At 38.6% G+C, this 18,268-nt stretch overlaps 1 protein-coding gene across 1 annotated transcript in view; it reads right to left on the bottom strand.

Annotated features, from left to right (window-relative positions):
- Positions 1-18,268, bottom strand: part of FANCI (FA complementation group I) — a 57,461-nt gene that overhangs the window by 3,201 nt on the left and 35,992 nt on the right. Inside the window, exons 20-35 of the mRNA XM_010986738.3 lie at positions 16,749-16,850; positions 15,347-15,526; positions 15,149-15,270; positions 14,459-14,623; positions 13,686-13,865; positions 9,695-9,861; positions 9,288-9,364; positions 8,298-8,414; positions 6,182-6,233; positions 5,226-5,353; positions 5,064-5,132; positions 4,785-4,878; positions 4,274-4,461; positions 3,155-3,208; positions 3,015-3,074; positions 434-508 (exon numbers count right to left, since the gene is read on the bottom strand). Of these exons, the coding sequence (XP_010985040.2) occupies positions 434-508; positions 3,015-3,074; positions 3,155-3,208; positions 4,274-4,461; positions 4,785-4,878; positions 5,064-5,132; positions 5,226-5,353; positions 6,182-6,233; positions 8,298-8,414; positions 9,288-9,364; positions 9,695-9,861; positions 13,686-13,865; positions 14,459-14,623; positions 15,149-15,270; positions 15,347-15,526; positions 16,749-16,850 (1,830 nt within the window). The remainder of the gene's footprint in view (positions 1-433; positions 509-3,014; positions 3,075-3,154; positions 3,209-4,273; positions 4,462-4,784; positions 4,879-5,063; positions 5,133-5,225; positions 5,354-6,181; positions 6,234-8,297; positions 8,415-9,287; positions 9,365-9,694; positions 9,862-13,685; positions 13,866-14,458; positions 14,624-15,148; positions 15,271-15,346; positions 15,527-16,748; positions 16,851-18,268) is intronic.

The following is an 18,268-nucleotide window of genomic DNA, read 5'->3' as shown; positions in this document are numbered from 1 at the left end:
AAGATGTTCCACCTGATCATATAAAATCCATGAGCCGAGAAGCAGCCGTGCACAAGCACTTTTCCCCAGCTTTATATAATTCACATACCATACAATTTACCTGTTTACATGGTAATTTAGTGTTTTTTTGTATATTCACAGAACTGTACAACCATCACTAGAGTCAATTTTAGAACATTTTCACCCTCCCCCAAGAAATCCTGCACCCATTTTAGCAGGCACCTTCCCAGTTTCTCCAGTACCTCACTGCACTCCCCAGTTCTAGGCAACAACTAATTTAATTTGTGTCTTTTCAGATTTTCCTTTTCTGGACATTTTGTATAAATGGACTCATATAATATGTAGTCTTTTTGTGACAGGCTTCTTTCACTTAGCATAGTATTTTCAAGGTTCACCAACAACCACATTTTAATGGTTACTGTCAGCAACTTACCATGACTGTGGCACCAGCAGAGGCTTTCTCTTTTTTCTTTTCTCCTGTATATTTTAGGCTCTTACTCTTCTTGTTCTAAGAAACAGAAACAATTTCTCATTCCTGAAGATTTTTCTGTAGCGCTAGCAGGCTAGTGGTAGTTTTCTAGGAAGGTGATTAAAGAAGAGTGTGGGGACTCATAAAAGAGCCAAGTCTGGGTGAAGAGAGAATCCTGTAGCAGACGCTGGAAGACGGGGAATATTCTGTGACACTTAATAATCCTAAAATAGTTTTCTATTTCTTTTTGTCGTTGGAAGGTTTTACAATCTTGCTCTTAGAAGCACCTGGCAGTTAGGGCAGGACCAACCATTGTTATACCAGGCCAGCCAAGGGACTATTGAGGTACAAAAGGATGGTAAAAATGGGGACTGTCAAGGCAGTAGTAGGAATAGGTAGTTCCCTACTGGGAAGTTAACTAAAAGGGTTGCATAAAGGAGAGGAAGCTGGAGAGGCTGTTCTGAGGCCTGAAGTCTTCGCACTTGGAGGCAATCACCAGGATTATCTTACACGGGTCACAGGGATGCTTATTTCCCTGTTACAGATAAACAGAGAATAAAGAGCTCCTGGATACAGAAAGAACCAATAAGAAAGGGAACCAAGAAGTACAGGATTCTGATAAGGCAGAAGAGAATCAAGACACGAGTCAGGAGAGACTGAGGAGAAAAGCCACCCAAGTATGAGGTACACAAAGAGGAATCTTTTATCTGAAGGGGGAGTTCTATGCCCTCTAGGAATGAAACTTACCATGCTCCATGGGGTAAGAAAAAGAATTAAAAGGAAACCTGTAAATCAACTAGACTTCAATTAAAAAAAAAAAAAACCACATCATTACCAGTATAATATCTGATGCCTCAAAAAACAGACAAAACAGAGACCTGCACATGAAGAGAAATTATACCACTAGAGCCATGTGAGAAGCAGGAGGCTTGGTCCACAAGCCATGTTCTAGAAAATAAGAAAACGTATGGATTCCAGAGGGGCTGGTGTGCAGAAACCTATTTTGGCCCTGGAAAGCAGGGTAGAGTGTGAAACCTTTTTAAGGGAGGGGCAGAGAAGCAGCCATAGATAGAGCTCATGTGACCAAATGGAAAGTAAGCCACCATCCTAAAGGTTGTACCCAAGATGGGACCTTATTGAAACTCCCTAAATCAACCCCATCTATTGCCCATTTCTGCCAATTCAGGTAGGATTAAAACTGTAGCTGGAAGAGAAGTGTCTTTTAAAGGTACACAGTTCTGAGCAGGATGCTAAAGGTTTTGGAGCAATAGCTTTCATCACTTTCTTCCCACTGAGATCCAAGGCTATGGGAAAAAAGAAGGGGCTAAAAGAGAATAAATAAATAGCTCTCTAAAAGATGCAGCAAATACAATCCAGATTTCTAGATAAAAGTTGGAGTTAATGGAACCATGGGCTCTTGCCCGAGGTCGCTCATCAAGTCCATCTCACAAAGAGAAAAATGTTTGCCTGTGAATCAGCTGACTTGTCCAGTAAGGCTTTATGTCAAACACAGACTGGGAAGGGGGAAAATATCCAGGGAATACATAACTGGTTTTTGTGTAATGTAGAAACAAATGTAACGCAGAACGAGTTTTTGTGTAATGTGGAAAAAAACCAGTCTAGAAGGCGCCTGGTGATATGCAGAAGAAAATGCTTGAGCGTGGAGTCAAACACAAAAACCCAAACCTTCCAACACTTTACATGTCCATGAGTATCAAGTATTAATTCTAGAGCAGGGGCTGGCCAACTACAACCCATAGGCCAAATCTAGCCCACCGCTTGTTTTTGAAAATAAAATTTTATTGAACACAGCCAAGCTCATTCATTTGTATATTGTCTATGGCTATTTTTATGCTACAACAGCACAGTTTAGTTGTGACAGTGACTATATGGCCTGCAAAACCTAAAAGCAACTTACCATCTGGCCCTTTACAGAAAAATATGCTGGTCCTTGTAGAGTCAAACCACTTGGGTTCAAGCCTCAGCTCTGCCTCTTGCTATCTGTTCTTGGCTTTTTAAATAACTAGTATTACTATTTAGCAGAAGAATGTTCCATAGAGTTCAGCTTGGGAAACAATGCCATAAGACCATATTCATTTTATTAGAGCAGCTAATGTTTAGAGAACACTTGCCTGTGTTGTGTGAAGCGCTTTTCATGCATCATCTCGTTCACTCTCACTACACTTGCTGCTGCTTTACTCACATTCCCAAAGGATGCCCAATGGCACAGATTTGGAATCACCCAGAAGTAAACTAAGTCACCAAGCCCAAGCATGCTTGTTTCTTCCCTGCTCCAGGTATAAGCATATCAAATGCTTTCTCTCTCTAAATCGTTAACATCTTTTTCTTCTTTAAAAATAAAAAGACTTCCTTGCTGTAAAGACTTCAAGCTTTGGTTTGTTCTCAAATAGGCACCTCTGGCTTCTGGTAAGTAGAGAAGAAACTTTATATACACGCAGCTCAGGTGACCTAGCAGTCCCCCAGGAATATAAGGAGTCCTTTCTTACTTGAAGACATATTTTGGTGCAGACTCTGAATAACTTACCTGTACATAAGAAATGAAAGAATAGCACAGAGGGGTCAGATGTGAACCTGAGAGCTTCACCTGCAGCAAAGGAGAAGGAAACCAATGTAACTAGGAATAAGATGCTTCCCCCATTCCTGGGAAAGGCATTCTCAACTCACCAGCTTTTCCATATTTTTTGGGATTCCTCTGGGGCTCTGACACACCTGGAGATACTAACAAAAGAGTTCAAGTTTTAGCATGCCATCCTATATAATTGTCCCATGAAACTACAGGTAGTGACTCAGTGAGCAAATGGAGTGTGACTTACTGCGCTGACTGGGGAGGGAAAAGAAAACAAGCTACCGGATTTATAGAGAATCCTAGACTCAAGGCTTCCTTTTTCCCCTCCTCTGAGTTCCAAAGCTTCCCAGACAACAGGCAATGAAAAGTTTCTGTTTCTGACTTGTTTAGTTTACTGCTTTAAAAGTCCTTCAGGCTGAATAGTTCTTGCATCTAGAAAACTAATGACTTTGCTGTTTTTCCTTTAAAAAAAAGGCAATAAAGATTAGACGTTCTCAGTATTTCTACCACAGAAGCTTAGTAGCCACACCATGTAGCCAGAGCTGCACCTTCTGGCTGCACTGCTGTTTGGGTATATGGTGTGAGCTGGCTCACCATCTTTCTTGGATTGTTGATGCCTTTCTAAGTACTCATGTGGATCATTGGTAGAATCAGAACTAAATTACCTAGTTCCTATCACTCTCTGAATGTCTGCTGATAAACAAAATATTGCCAAGTGCAAAAAGTTTCTAGTTAACAGATACTAAGAAGCATTAACTAAAACTCAGGGCAAGTATACCTTGTATTAAAAAAAAAATAAACTTATTCCCTACCCTAGTACCTGACTTGTAAAGCATTTATCTACTTGTTAAAGGAGCAAATACCTTTCCAGTGTCCAGACTGAAACAGTCTACCTTTTTGTGCAGTTGGAATCAGATTAAGTTCTATGGCTATAGTTTAGATTGAGTCTTAGAAGGTGTTTGAAGAGGCACTCACTCTCAATCAGGTACCACATACTCAAATGCCAAGGAAATAAAGGCCTCTTAAAACAGATTCAGAATTATGCCATCAACTGTTTTTTTCCGGACCTGGAGATACCTGCTACTTACTGATCAACCTATGACTTGCAAAGATGTAGGCAAGAGCTCTGCACAGGAGCATCCTGCAGCAGTGGGTCGCATCCTGGCTGGGTGGGGCAGAACAGTGGTGGTGACCCTGATCTTGTCTCCCATACTCACATATCTGACAAGTGCTGTAAGAATGGTGTACATTTTGCAAAGATCCTTTAACAAGGTGTCCACACAGCTGCCAGATGGCAGGGCTGTCTGCACCAGCTCATGGAAAAACGTAAGCAGAGTTCCCAGTTGTATGATGATGGCCTTCTCAATGGGATGATTTGGTAGAGTTGCCTGAGAAGAGGTCTCTTCTGAAGGAAAATGAAATCGGAACATTCAAACCCAACTGGCCTTATTTTCCAGTTGAAGTGCAAGAGATTTAGAAACCAACTAAACATCATTAGCTAAGAAGTTTGTAAGGAAAATGAACATGTAATTCATCATGCAGAGCACATCAATAATCATGCTGTCATAAACCATACTACCTTCTACTTCTTTCATTACATTGGAAATCTAGCACAAACAAATGAACAAACAGCTCAGGGCCTCTGCTTTTATGTAGTAGTCCAATTCAGATTTTGGTTGACTTTGCTTTGATCACAATTCCTGGAACCCCTCCCTCAACTCATCTTACCTGGTATGATTTCTTGGCTCACTTGTCCCTTAAGTCTGGTGATCAGCCAGTCCACTTCTTCTAGGACCTTCTCAGCCTGACTCAGAACAAGTAACTGAAAGAAAAGAATGCCTGACATGGCTCACTGCACACAACTGACTGCTGGTGTAATACATCAACATGGCCACCTGCGCGCAGTTACAGGCCTCAGGACAAGAGCCACTATAATTCACACTTTACAGGCAATAAAATGGAAGATATGACAAGGCTATTTCCCGAGGGGTGGGGATCAACACTTACAGACACAGTAGGGGCAGCTGTTTTCAAATTCACCACTGCAAAGTGGTTTGTTTTCTCCACTTCTACATCCTAGGGAGGGAGGTAAGATGTAATGGCAGTAAGGCTGTTCCCCTGGCCTCTATCTCCAACTCAGGGTGTTGTGTTGAAGGCTTACTCTGGTACCTGGTCTATGTCTCCAAGATGTCCATGGATATCCTGGGACAAGTCACGTAGCAGGATGACAGGACTCTTATACAAAACATGGAGGCTGAAGAGCAAATTCATCAAGCCTTTGCAAAGTGAGGCATCCTCTAGGAGTAGGAAGGAAAGAAACTTAAAAGGTAAGTTATAATCTAGTCAGTCCTTTGGTGGAGAGGGGGGGTGCCTAATTGGAACAAGTAGCTTGTCACGTCTTGGGCACAATATCCCTGCACACACTCCAACCAAGGCATCTCTTCCACAAACATGCACTTCTACCCCTGGGACCAAAGAAATGTTCTCTATTATTAGTCACAATCACTGTGTTAACTAGCACACAGATCAAGATACAGAACACCAGCAGCACCCAGAAATGCCCCCTCTCCCCCACCAAGGAACCTGTTATTCTGACTTGCAACCTCACATCTAGTTTTGTCTGATTTTGAACCTTATCTAAATGGAATCATACAGTAAGTACTCTCTTTGTGTCTGTCTTCTTTTGTTCAACGTTATGTATGTGAGATTCCTCCATGTTGTGTGTCCGTGTAGTTTGTTCATTCTCATTACATTAGTGGAATACTGTACAGCAATGGTGTGTGTACGGCACAATTCCTTTATCCCTTCTACTGCTGATGAACATTTGGGTTTGGTTTTGCCGATCAGAATACCGCTGCTGTGAGAACTCTTCCACCTATTTTTGCTGGGAGTGACACTGCTGGATCATAAGCATATGTTTATTTTAGTAGTCAGATATTATACCAGCTGACACCTCCAGCAGCAGGAATGAGAGTTCAACTGCTCTATATTCTTACCAACACATAGTATTGGTATTGTGTATTTTTTTCATTTTGGCCACTCTGGTGAATGTGTAATTTTCTAAATGTTTTTGGGTGGTGATGATTTTATATAAAGACTAAAAGGAAACATGGCAGGAAACTTACCCCAGCTGTTTTCCTTGCAAATCTTAGATGTCCAGGATAACATCTGCACAAACTAAAGATCATTCAGATATTAAAGAAACATGCCAAAAGAGATCTAGGTGATGTCAGACTAAAAGAGCCCATGACCCTTCTGAGCCTAAGGAAAACACCTGCCAAAATATGTGCCTGGATCTAAAGTGGTAATCTACTACAAATAGCAAAAAAATAAGTCCAAAGTTATGAGAAATAGTGATACTTTTCTCAATATAGCACATGACTTAATTCTCAACGTCTATGCCCTCAATAAGGGCCAAAGGTCCTGGGGTCTGGGCTCTTACCTCCCTGAACTTCCTCTACCCCTACCACCATGGTCTAAAGCACCCACCTCCTCTTTTTTTCCTTCTCATGCCCCACACTCTCTGCATTTGAGACATCTTTAAGGAGTAAGCTAATAGAAAGGTGTAGGAGAGAGAGATCCTGGCCATAAAGATAGAAGAATTCGCTTTTAGGAACCAAGAGGCCACAGGAGGTTAGAAGGGAGCAGGAAAACAAACAAACAAACAAAAAAAGGCAAAACCCCAGAGCTTTGAGAAGCTTAAGGTCTTGGGATAGCAGGTCCTACGTTGCCAGATACGCACACAGCTTTCTGCTTCAGCAGTTCTTTGGGACAGACTTACAGGCACAAAGGCACTGAGATGCAGAGATACTTCAATGTAAAATGACCAGTAAGAATTCAGTTTTTGATCTACTGGGGAAAAAGATAAATTCACAGGCTAACAGAAAGTTTTCTGTGAACTGATAGAAAAAGATTTCCAGAATACAGTGTTAAATGTAATAAAGTAATAAAGCAAGAAGCTGAACAAGCTTTTGTGTGAAGACGAGTAGGCTCAGGAATAAGAATCTATATTCACATTTGCTGTACAGGAATAAAGAAACTCTTTACATAAGAAACTAAAAGAAGGTATTTACTTATTTGAGGGAGAAGAAGAACTGAACAGGTGGAGGACATGGATAGGAGGGAGACCATTTACTGTAAATCTTTTTATAATTTCTGTTTTTCAAATCATAGGACTTTATTACTCATTCAAAACTAAATTAAAAAATTTTAAAGACTACCTGAAGTTATGAGGGGGTGGGTGGTGAAAATTAAATTATAAAAATTCCCCGTTTATATTAGCCTTTCCAAATCTATTTATTTTCCCTCAAATGTCCCCATGTTCAAATTTGCTGTCCATGTTTCTTTCCTAGTCCTCCGGTCCTTACAGCAAAAGCAACAATATGAATGAATTAAACTGAAAGTAAAGTGGGATGCGTTGTTTCAATCTAGGATGAAGTAAGTAGCAAAAGGGACTTTTTTCTGGCTACCTGGAACCAGGACAACAGGAAAGTCAGGTCCGCTTCTCAGTGCTCAACTCCATAATGCACCAGGCTACCGTCTGGTCAGCTCTTCCTAAAGCAAGGGCTCACACAGGAGGCTTCAATCTCAGCACTCCACCTTGCCTCCTCACAAACCAGGAAGCAGATGTGGTAGGACCACACAGCCCTAGGCTCTCAGGACACTCTTTACCATCCTGTAGGGAAATTACTCCCGAATATAACAGACCCACAAAATGTGGCCCTTCTCTTATTCTATATGCGTGAGCGCAATTCTATGTGTATGTCCTCACACCCATATACATATACCTCAGACCTATCTGGGAGGACTGATTCTGTTTCAGGACTGTAACCATGCTTTCTGACTTATCACCTTTTGTTGAATCTCCACCAAACTCAGGGGCAGCTCAACTTGCTGAGAAAGCCTACTGCTGAATGTCAGCTACTTTCTTGGTAATTAACACACTTTCAGAGTGGAGAAAAACACAGGTTAAGAAGGCTGAAGTCCCCAAAGATAAAATTTTTTTCTATAGTGCTTACAGTTTACTCTTGACAGGTGGCCAAATTAACAAAAGCAGTAATTACGTCATGGTAGAAATCCTATGTAGGGAAGGGGATATCTTATACATCTTGTATTAATTCAGGAACATAACTGAATATATCACTTTAAATAAACCAGACTTCAAGAGGACATACTATTAAGACGTAATACTCCTTGCCTCCTGAGGGATGCTATGAGGGACTGAACAAGTGGTGCTCATACCTGAGGGGAGGAGGGCTCCAGCAGCTTGGACAAGTTGGAGAGAACAGTGATTAGCAGGAGGGCTTCTTTGCTGTTAAAGTCCTCCTCTTGGCTGCTAAGTAAATTCAACATGGACCTCTGAGAAAGGAAAAGTATGTACAGAAACATTAGCAGACATGTTACTAGCAGGGAGAAGAGACATCTAGCTAGAGACTCCTAAGGCTGGGACAGAAAGGATTCAAAGCTACTAAAAACCCAAAAGGATAAAATCTGAAAATAAACCTGAATTGAATAGGTAGTTTCCTACCCTGTTTTTTAATTGTAAGTCTGAGAGTTTTCTTAAAAACTATGGACCCCTTCTCCTCCAACCCCCTGCCATCAGAAGCCCGTCTACTGACCTCAGGGGTAGACCACGCCCCAGCGCCAGCATTTCCTACACACTTTCCCTGTTTTCCTTTTCTCAGTTCTTCTCACCATCTGAAACACTCTATATTTTGTCTGTCAGTCTCTTTCCACTATAACATAAGCTCTGCAAGGGTAGGGTTCTGTTTCTTTTATTCCCTGCTGTATCTCCAGTACCTGGGACAGTCCCTGGCACATAACAGGAACTTTAAAATTATTTATTAAACAAATCCTCTGTGATAAAAGAGCCTAATATTGTGACAACTAGTGGTTAGGAACTAATAGGCTTCGTTGTCCAGTCTTTATGCAAACTGACAAAGCCAAATTATACTCCATAAAGGACTCCTAGCTATCTCTTTGTATCAACCCAAACAGTGATTCTTATAGGTAATAAATGCTGCAGATTGGGGTGGCTTAATCCACAACCTCCCAAGAATCCTTTTAGATGCATTATCTTTCATTCTAAGGGCTATGTCTTATTGCTTGGATGATGACCCAGAAGATTCCTGTCCTACTTGCTCACTGTCTGCCCATTCTCACCAGCTGGCCCTGCTAATAGACCCTTTCCAGGGACCCTCACAAAGTACAGCAGTTTCCCAGGCATCTCACCTGAAACTGCCGGATCTGGAATGCTGCTCTTTCAGTGACACTGGCTTCTACCTCTTCTTCTTCCTTATCTGTGGCATCTAGGAAAGGAAAAGAACTCTGCCTTCCTTGAAATAGGCTCGGGCTTTTTTGTCTTTTCATAGCTAAAATTTTAGGAGGCCAAAACAGTCTGGAGGCAGATTTAATTATATTCCTAACACTCTGCGATTTCTTAATACTATATTCCATTTTCCATTCACTGTGGTTAAATGTAATCCAGTAAGGACCAATTCTGAATCCACTAGATGTCACTACTTAGCAACATTAGGACTGTTCTCAGGTGTCCTCTGGTAGGTTAACAAGTAGAATCGAGGTTTGGTTAAGAAAGAGAAACTCAGATCAAGCCAACTTATCAAAATTGAAATGCCCACCCAGAGCCCTGAGAAACTGATGAATCTTGGGCTGGTAGAACTGCTGCACAACACTGAGTATCTTCTGCAAACCCTCCAAGCATAGCAGCGAGATGCTCTTTCCTTTCTCTTTCTTTCCTGACTCTTCCACTGAAGTAGGAATTGAAGTGTATCTCCAAAGCAAGACCCTGGGAAAAAGTGATATTATTTTCAAAGTCAGGTTCACTGAGGTACAATTTACATGCAGTAAAATTCACACTGTGTAGATGTATAGTTCTAGGAATTCTGACTAACTTACACAGTTGTGTACTCATCCTCACAATCAAGATACATCCATCACCCCAAAAGTTCCCTTGAGCTCCTTCCTTTGTAGTCAATTTTCTCCCCGATTTTCCAAGCAACCACTGATCTGTTTCCTGTCTTTATGGTTTTATTTACAAAAATATCACATAAAAATGGTATCATTCATTATGTAGCCTTTAGGGTCTGGCTTTGCGAACAACATACTCTTTTGAGAGTCACCTATGTTGTTGCATGTATTGGTAGTTTGCCCCATTTTATTGCTAAGTAGTATTCCAGGGTAGTATTCCAGGGTATAGATGTACACAGCTTGTCCATTCACTACTTTATCCATCCATCTGTTGATGGACTTTTTGGTTGTTTTCAGATTTTACTATTACAGATAGAGCTGCTATACTCAAACGTTTATATGGACATCTGCTTTCACTTCTTTTGGATAAATACCTAAGAGTGGAATGGGTATATCATTATGGTCAGTGTGTGCTTAACTTTTTAAGAAACTGCCCAACTATTTTCCAAAGTGGTTGCACCATTTTATATTTCCATCAATAGTGTGTAAGAGTTCAAATTCCTCCACATTCAGGACAACACTTTAGTATGGTCAGTCTTTTCACTTTTAGGCATTCTAATAGGTGTTCAGTGATATCTCGCTGTGATTTTAATTTGCATTTACCTAATGATTAATTACATTTACCATCATTTTATGTTTTTGCCATCTATATATTCTTCTTTGGTAAAGTGTCTGCTCAAATATTTTACCCATTTTTTAATCCAGTTGTTTTCTTAGCAAGTTCAAGAGTTATTTACATACTCTGGTTACCAGTCTGTCATCAGGCATGTGTTTTTGCAAATATTTTCTCCTAATCTGTGGCTTGTCTTTTTATTTCCTTGAGTGTTTTTCAAAAAACAGAGAGAAACTTTTTAGAAATATTGACTGTGCTTCTGGTATTACATCTAAGAAATTTTTACCTAAAACAAGGTCACAAAGGTTTTTCTGTTTTTTTCTAAATGTTTTACAATATTTAGTTTTTCATTCATGGCTCTGATCCATTTCAAGTTAATTTTTTGTATATGACAAGAGGAATGGATAAAGGTTCATTTTTTCACATACTGCTGTCCAACTGTTCCAAAATCATTTGCTGAAAAAGACTTTTTCTCCATTGCATTACCTTGGCACCTCTGTCAAAAATCAAATGGTCATACTTGTGTGAATCAATGCTGAACCATCTATTTCTGTTCCAATGATTCTGCCAATACTACACTCTCTTAAACACAGCAATTTTACAGTTAAAACTTGAAATCAATTGTGGGAGTCTTCTTTGTTCTTTTATTTCACATTTTAGTTATTCTAGATCGTTTACTTTTCCACATAAATTTTAGAATCATCCTGTCAGTTCCTACAATAAAGCTTAATAGAATTTTGATTGGAATTGTGTTGACTCTATGGATCAACTTTGGAAGAATTCACACTTTGACAACACTGAATATTCCAATCCCTGGACACTTTATCTTTCCATTTACTTGGGACTCTGTAGGTTTCTCTTAATATTTTGTAGACTTTGTCACATAAATCTTGCATGTTGGTGAGATTTATCACTAAGCAGTTCATGTTTTGTGATGCTACAGTAAATGGTAGTTTTTTAAATTTCAATTTCCAGTTGTTAACTGCCAGTATGTAAATAAAAATACAGTTAAAAAAAACACTGACCCTGTATCCTGCAACCTTGCTAAACTTACTTAATAGATCTAGTGGCTTATAAAAAAATTCTTTGGAATTTTTTATGTAGACAATTATAAAGTCTATAAAGACAGTGTTTTTCTTTCCTTTCCAATCTGGATGTCTTTTATTCCTTCTTCCTGTCTTACTGCACTGGCTAGAACCTCCAGTATGATTTTGCATAGTATATGGTGAAAGCACAGGGCGAGGGAAGTATTTATTGAGTCTTTCTTCATTATGTATGCTGTTAACTGTAGGGTTTTGGTGGATTTCCTTTATTGGATTGAGAAAGTTTTCCTTCAATCCTGGTTTGCTGAGAGATTTTATCAAGATTTATGTTGAATTCTGATTTCCTATATCTACTGGGATAAACATATTTTTTTTTGCTTTTAGTCTGTTGACATGGTGAATGATACACACTGACTTACAAATTTTGAGCCAAACTTGGATCCCTGGGGAAAACTCCACTTAAATATGTTATCCTTCAAATAGCTGGGGTGAATTTTCCAATTTTTTAAACAATTACATTCGTGAGGGAATTTGGTCTGTGGTTTTCTTATAATGTCTTTGGCTGGATTTGGTTTCAAGGTAATTTACACTGGCCTCATAAAACAAGTTGGGACATGCTCCCTCCTCCTCTACTTTCTGGAAGAGTCTATATAAATATTAGTAATACTTCTTAAAATATTTGGTACAATTCACCAGTGGAGACATCTAGGTCTGGAGTTTGTGTCAATGGAAAATTCTGAATCACAAATGCAATTTCTTTAATAAAGATAGGATTACTCAGGTTACCTACTTCTTCCTGAGTGAGCTTTAAAGAATCTGTTCATTTAAGTTACCAAGTTTATTGGCATAAAGTTAACATTCTGTTATTATGAATTTTTAATGTCTGCGGAATCAGTAGTGATGTCTCCTCTTCCTCATAGATCTGATATTTGTAATTTGTGTCTTCTCTCTTTTCCCGATCAGTCTGGCTAAGGTTTATTACATTTATTGATCTCAACAAACTAGCTTTGGTCTCATTCATTTCCTCTATTACTTTCTGTTTTTATTTCAATTATTCTGCTTTTATCTTTATTATTTCCTTCCTTTTGCTTACTTTCATTTTAATCTGCTCTTCTATTTTCTTAATGTGAAAGCCTACATTAAAGATTTTACTTTTTTCTAATATAATCACTATTGTTCTAAATTTCGACCTAGATGCTGCTTTAGCTGGATTACTCAAAATTTGATATGCTGTGTGTTCACTTTCATTCTGTTAAGATACGTTTTAATTTCTGACTTTCTCTTTGACTATGGGTTATTCAGAAATCCATTTAATTTATAAATATATGGGGATTATCCAGATATTTCTGTTACTGCTTTCTTGCTTAGTTCTGTTATGGTGAAAGAACATACTGATCCCTATTTTTAAAATTTGTTGAGTTTGTTTTATGGCCCCAAATATGGTCCATCTTGATGAATGCACCATGAGCACGTGAAAGGTATGTGTATTTTAAAACTGACTGAAAGTTCTATAAATGTCAATTAAGTCAAGCTGGATGATAGTGTTGTTCAAGTCTTCCATGTCCTTCTTCATTTCCTATCTACTAATTCTATTGATTACTGAGAGAAATAGATTATTATTTGTATATTTCTCCTTCAGTTCTATCCATTTTTGCTTCAAGTATTTTGAAGTTCTGTTGTTTGGTGCATGTACATTTAAAATTGTTATGTCTACTTGATGAACTATTTAGTCATTATGTAATATTCCTCTTTATTCCTGGTAATAGAATAACATTTTAAAAAATTCCTTCCCCTCTAGAATAACATTTTATACGTGATTAACAATGCACACCAAAATAAGACTAGGGAAATAACCCAACACTAGTGACTGCCCTTTCACTTTTAGGGCATACCCAACTTCAAACCATCTTCATCGCCACCCTCAACTTCCTCTCTTGGAGACTCCACAGCAAGTGGAACAGGTTTCTAAGGGTAAGTGTAGCTTACCGAGTTATGTCACAGAGGTTCTGAAAGACCTTCTCTGGGTTTTGGCCATCAGGGCCACTCACGTGCCCTGTTTCCATTAGCTGCTGTACCTTCTGCAGAGCTACATTCACTGCATAGCGCATAAACTCACTGCTGGACCTCAGAACAGACAGGCTCTCTTCATGACTTTGGCTACTGTCCCTAGAGAGAGAGAGAAAGAGAAAGATTCCCCTACTGCTATTAGGACATGGAATTAGGTTTTCTGGGCACTGTTCAGAATAGTAGCACCCAGCAAGCACTGAACGATAGACTGACAGATTCTAGGTAGTCCAGGACAGAATCAATGCCATGGCTGCCCTTCTATAAATATTGTTCTCAGTGTTACCTCACCTTCTCCCCGCATTCCCCAATCCTCCTACTTTGATAAAATTTAAATGTCAGTCTTAGTTTTCTTAGTATTTTCTTTGTTATTGTTCTGTTTTATTAATTTGGGTTCTTCTTCTCTTTTTATGCTAGAATGTTTGAGCTACTTAGGGAGATTTTCTCAGAACACATTTTCTTTTCACTCATTAATCTATTGTTTCTGAGTTTTCCTTATAATTCAAGGTACCTCTTTAAGTACCCATGTAGGATCATTACACTTTCATTTCAAGAAAATTACAGACCTTCTGACTTACTTCCTACTGTACATATGTTAAGAATTGTGAATCCAAACTAGGTAATATCAGTGACCCTGGTAGGTGTTTTTAATTTTCACTGTGCTGCTGTCTTTAAGCACTCTGTTAGAATCTTACCTGAAAAGAGCGGTGAGGAGATCAGATACAAATTTCATGGACAAAAAATTATCATTTGTTTTGTTGGCCATTTTAGTTTTGCTTTTACCAGCTTTTTCATTAAGGATGTCAGACAGTTTCTTGTAACACATAAATAAGCTCAGAACCTCCTCAAACTTATTCTTACTGTGTAAAAGGAAAAAGAGACCACCAAGGACAAGCATCAGAATATTGTGGTTAACTTGCACATACAGTGATAAGGAAATCAAACTGCTTCTTTAGACACCATACTTTCAACCCAGCATTACAAATGAATGGATTTTCATTAACATAGCACTCCCAGGTGATACCTATCTATCTGGGTTATTTCTTTTCTTCTTATTTATACCAGACACTGCAGAGAATGAGTGTTCAATACTACCACCAATCAAAATTTCTCTATTAAAATCAGTTCTTGAGTTTAGGATCTGGGGAATTTTGAATAAATTAAACCCTGCTAGAGGGCCAAAATTCACCAGCCTGTCTGGCATATGCTTTGGTGTTCCTGGTAGAAAGAACAGTTTGGTCTTAGGCTAGATGTCCATCTAAGAGATAGTGTCATCATCTGTGGTCTGTTCGTATCTAGTATATTGCTGGAGTTTAAGAAAAATAAATAAATAAATAAAATGAACTATTCATCAAACTACAAGTAGAGTCACAGCAATACCTTACCTGAAATTACTTATGGAGAAATTATATTCTATTAGAACCTCACAAACTCCCATAACAAGAATAGCGCAGATATTATTTTTGATGCCAATACTAGTGCTCTGAGAAAAATCTGCTGATTTGTCCTATAAGACACAAGATAACAATTAATAAGCTACTAAACAGCTCCATTATTCAACACAGCTGAGACTTGGTAATTACCAGTTCAAAGTCCTCTAGTTCACTCTTAATCATTCTATTAGTAATAGACTCCAACATATCATCTAAGTCTTGGTAGAATCCATCTTCTTCTTTCTCCTCCTCCTCTTCATCCTGACGCAGGGGCATCACTCTACTCTTATACCAGGCCAAACAATGCTGAATACAAGATAAAAGATAATCCTGTAGAAGAAAATAATAATTGAACATTCTTGTTAAAAGCTAACCCATGAAGCTGTTGATATAAATAAGAATTATTTGTTGATTAAGGCTAAAGTAAATTATTCATTAGCATTACAAATTAAGTCAATATGGATTAACAAAACTGGGGAAAAAATAATTGAACTAACAGAGGCATTGTTTTCTGACCTTTCCCAAAGGTGATGGCTTCATAAACAGCTGACACCTAAGAATGTAGCATCAGATGTGCTATCTCTGATCTGGTACAAACACCACGGAACCAAGTTGTGAAATTAAATTCTATCTAGCTCCTTTGAGTCCCAGAAGCTATTCTAAAGACAGGAGTTTATCTTGAGGGAATCTCTGGGAAACAAACATACCATCTCTGAGCTAGGCTGAGGACATCTCACTTTTAAGTGACTTGGGATGAAGGAGTTTCAGTTTTTTTCTTTCTTGCTTGTCTTTCTGAGGCTAGACAACTAGAATAGAAAACTAACCTAGTAGGGGAGGGTATGGCTCAGTGGTACAGTGCATGCTTAGCATGCACAAGGTCCTGGGTTCAATCCCCAGTGCCTGTATAAAAATAAGTAAACCTAAAATACTTGGTGGGGTGGGTATAGCTCAAGTGGTAGAGCACATGCTTAGCATGCATGAGTTCCTGGGTTCAATCCCCAGTACCTCCTCCAAGAGTAAGTAAATAAACCTAATTACCCCCCCCACCTAAATAAATATTTTAAAAATTAAAAAAAAAAGAAAAAGAAGAAGAAAAAGAAAAGAAAATCAATCTATCCTCGTTTTTCTCAATGTTAAATAGAATGCCAATTCTAGCTAGCTCAGTCTAAATCATACTCTCCAGACTAACGAAGTAGGTCCCCTGGGTTCATGTACTTCTGGGTGACCTCCTTCTCCCCATTTTAAAGTATATTTATTTAGTATAGGCAATCAAAGAACCATAAACAGGAGATTATGATGCTCCCTGGGAGAAATGATGGATGCCTTGATTTAATAAATTACTGACATGCAGATATTTTACCAATAGAACCAAGGTGATAATGAGTCAGAAATGATAAGCAGGGAAAAGTTAAAAGAGTAAAATTCATTGGGAGTATCAGTAAGAGTTTCACATGGGAAAGTATCTCTTTCTGAACATCAACCATATCAACAGGGCTGATATTTTACTTGAGAGTAAAAATAACTGTTACAGGAGGAAGAAAAAAAGCCTCACCAGTGGTTCCTGTAGAGAGATATGATCTCCTTGGGTCAGAACACAAGCTTCTAATTTCAGAGGAGGTAGCACATCAGGTTCTGACTCATAGAACTGCTTTAACTGTATATGGTAAAGAAAAAGACACCAGGGCTCATGAAGGCTTTCCACTTTTTTAATTGGTCAAGCTAATGGCACCTTTAATGTCTAATGCTTTCTAAGACATTATTTCCTAACTGTCCAAAGAACATTGCAGCAAAATTTGTGTTGCTCTGGCTCACCCATACCCTTTGCCCTTGCTTCGGGCACTATACTGAGATCTTTCTTATTTCACTTCCATAACCTCTCCTATAAAACATACTCTCACATCAATTCCCAAATTTATATAGGCAATCAACATTTCAGTATGGCCTGATGGTTAAGAATACAGGCTCTAGAGTCAGACTGGCTGAGCACAGAATCCCAGCACTACCACTTATTAACTCAATAAAGGTGTCCACTCCTTGGTTTCTCATATGTGAAATGAGGATTATTACTATATTATAAACATAAAAGTTTGTAAAAGGATTAAACATGTTAACACATGTAAAGAGCTTCAACTCCTATTTGGCACATAAAAGAGATCAAAAAAATGTTAGTCATAGTTTTTTTTTAAACTTTTCAAGTCTGTAGAATTTTAGTCCACGCACTAACCTGAGTTGGGAAGTACTGCTCTAAGCTTTCAGTCATAATTTGTGACTCCTGTTAAATGTGCAAATGTAGGTAGACTGATTATGACAGCTTTAAAAGATACAATATAACTAATGGGATATAAATTTTATATAGGACCAGGTCCAAGGCCCATTGAAAAGCTTTTGATGAATAGTACAGGACCTTTCAATAATTTCTATATATCTAGGATCTTATTTTCAAATGGAGCTTTTTCGGCAGAATTATCACAAAGCAATGGCATAAAGGGGGAGAAGAAGAGGGAAGAGGGTGGGAAGGAGAGGGGGAGAGAGAGAAGTTCCATTTAGAGCAAAATGGTGGATTAGGGTCTAGAGAAACCTCCTAGTAAAGAATAAAAAATTTTGCATTAAAAATCTTATACAGATGTATTTATTAAATAGACAGTTAAGATAGGAAAGTAAAAAGTATCATGAAATCAAAGACAAAGCCTAGGGCCCTCAGGGGGTGAAGGTTGTACCAGAGACCTTCACATAAAGCTTGAATTCTCAAAAGGGGATATCCTTAGTGGATGAATCTGAAAAATAAATCCACCACATTGAGGAAGATGGTAGAGGGATATGTACCTACCTGACCCTTCACTTTAGGTGAAGGGAGGAAAAAAGTCTCCCCTGGGACTTTCTAACCACAAGCTACTAGAAGTGAACTCTAGCAGATGGGCCTAGAATTCACACTACTTGTGTGGTCTGAAAAATCATAAGCCAAAAATTTCGTTTAAAGAAAGCGTGTAACCTCAAAATAAGTAAGGGAAAAAATGAAATAAGGGAAATAAAGAGACAATTTCAAATTTTATATAAGCCAGATAAAGAGGGAAT

Source organism: Camelus dromedarius, chromosome 29 (genome assembly GCF_036321535.1).
Source record: "Camelus dromedarius isolate mCamDro1 chromosome 29, mCamDro1.pat, whole genome shotgun sequence".
Classification (NCBI taxonomy): domain Eukaryota; kingdom Metazoa; phylum Chordata; class Mammalia; order Artiodactyla; family Camelidae; genus Camelus; species Camelus dromedarius.
The sequence above is the reverse complement of the archived record's forward strand: the minus strand, read 5'-3'. Positions and strand labels throughout refer to the sequence as shown.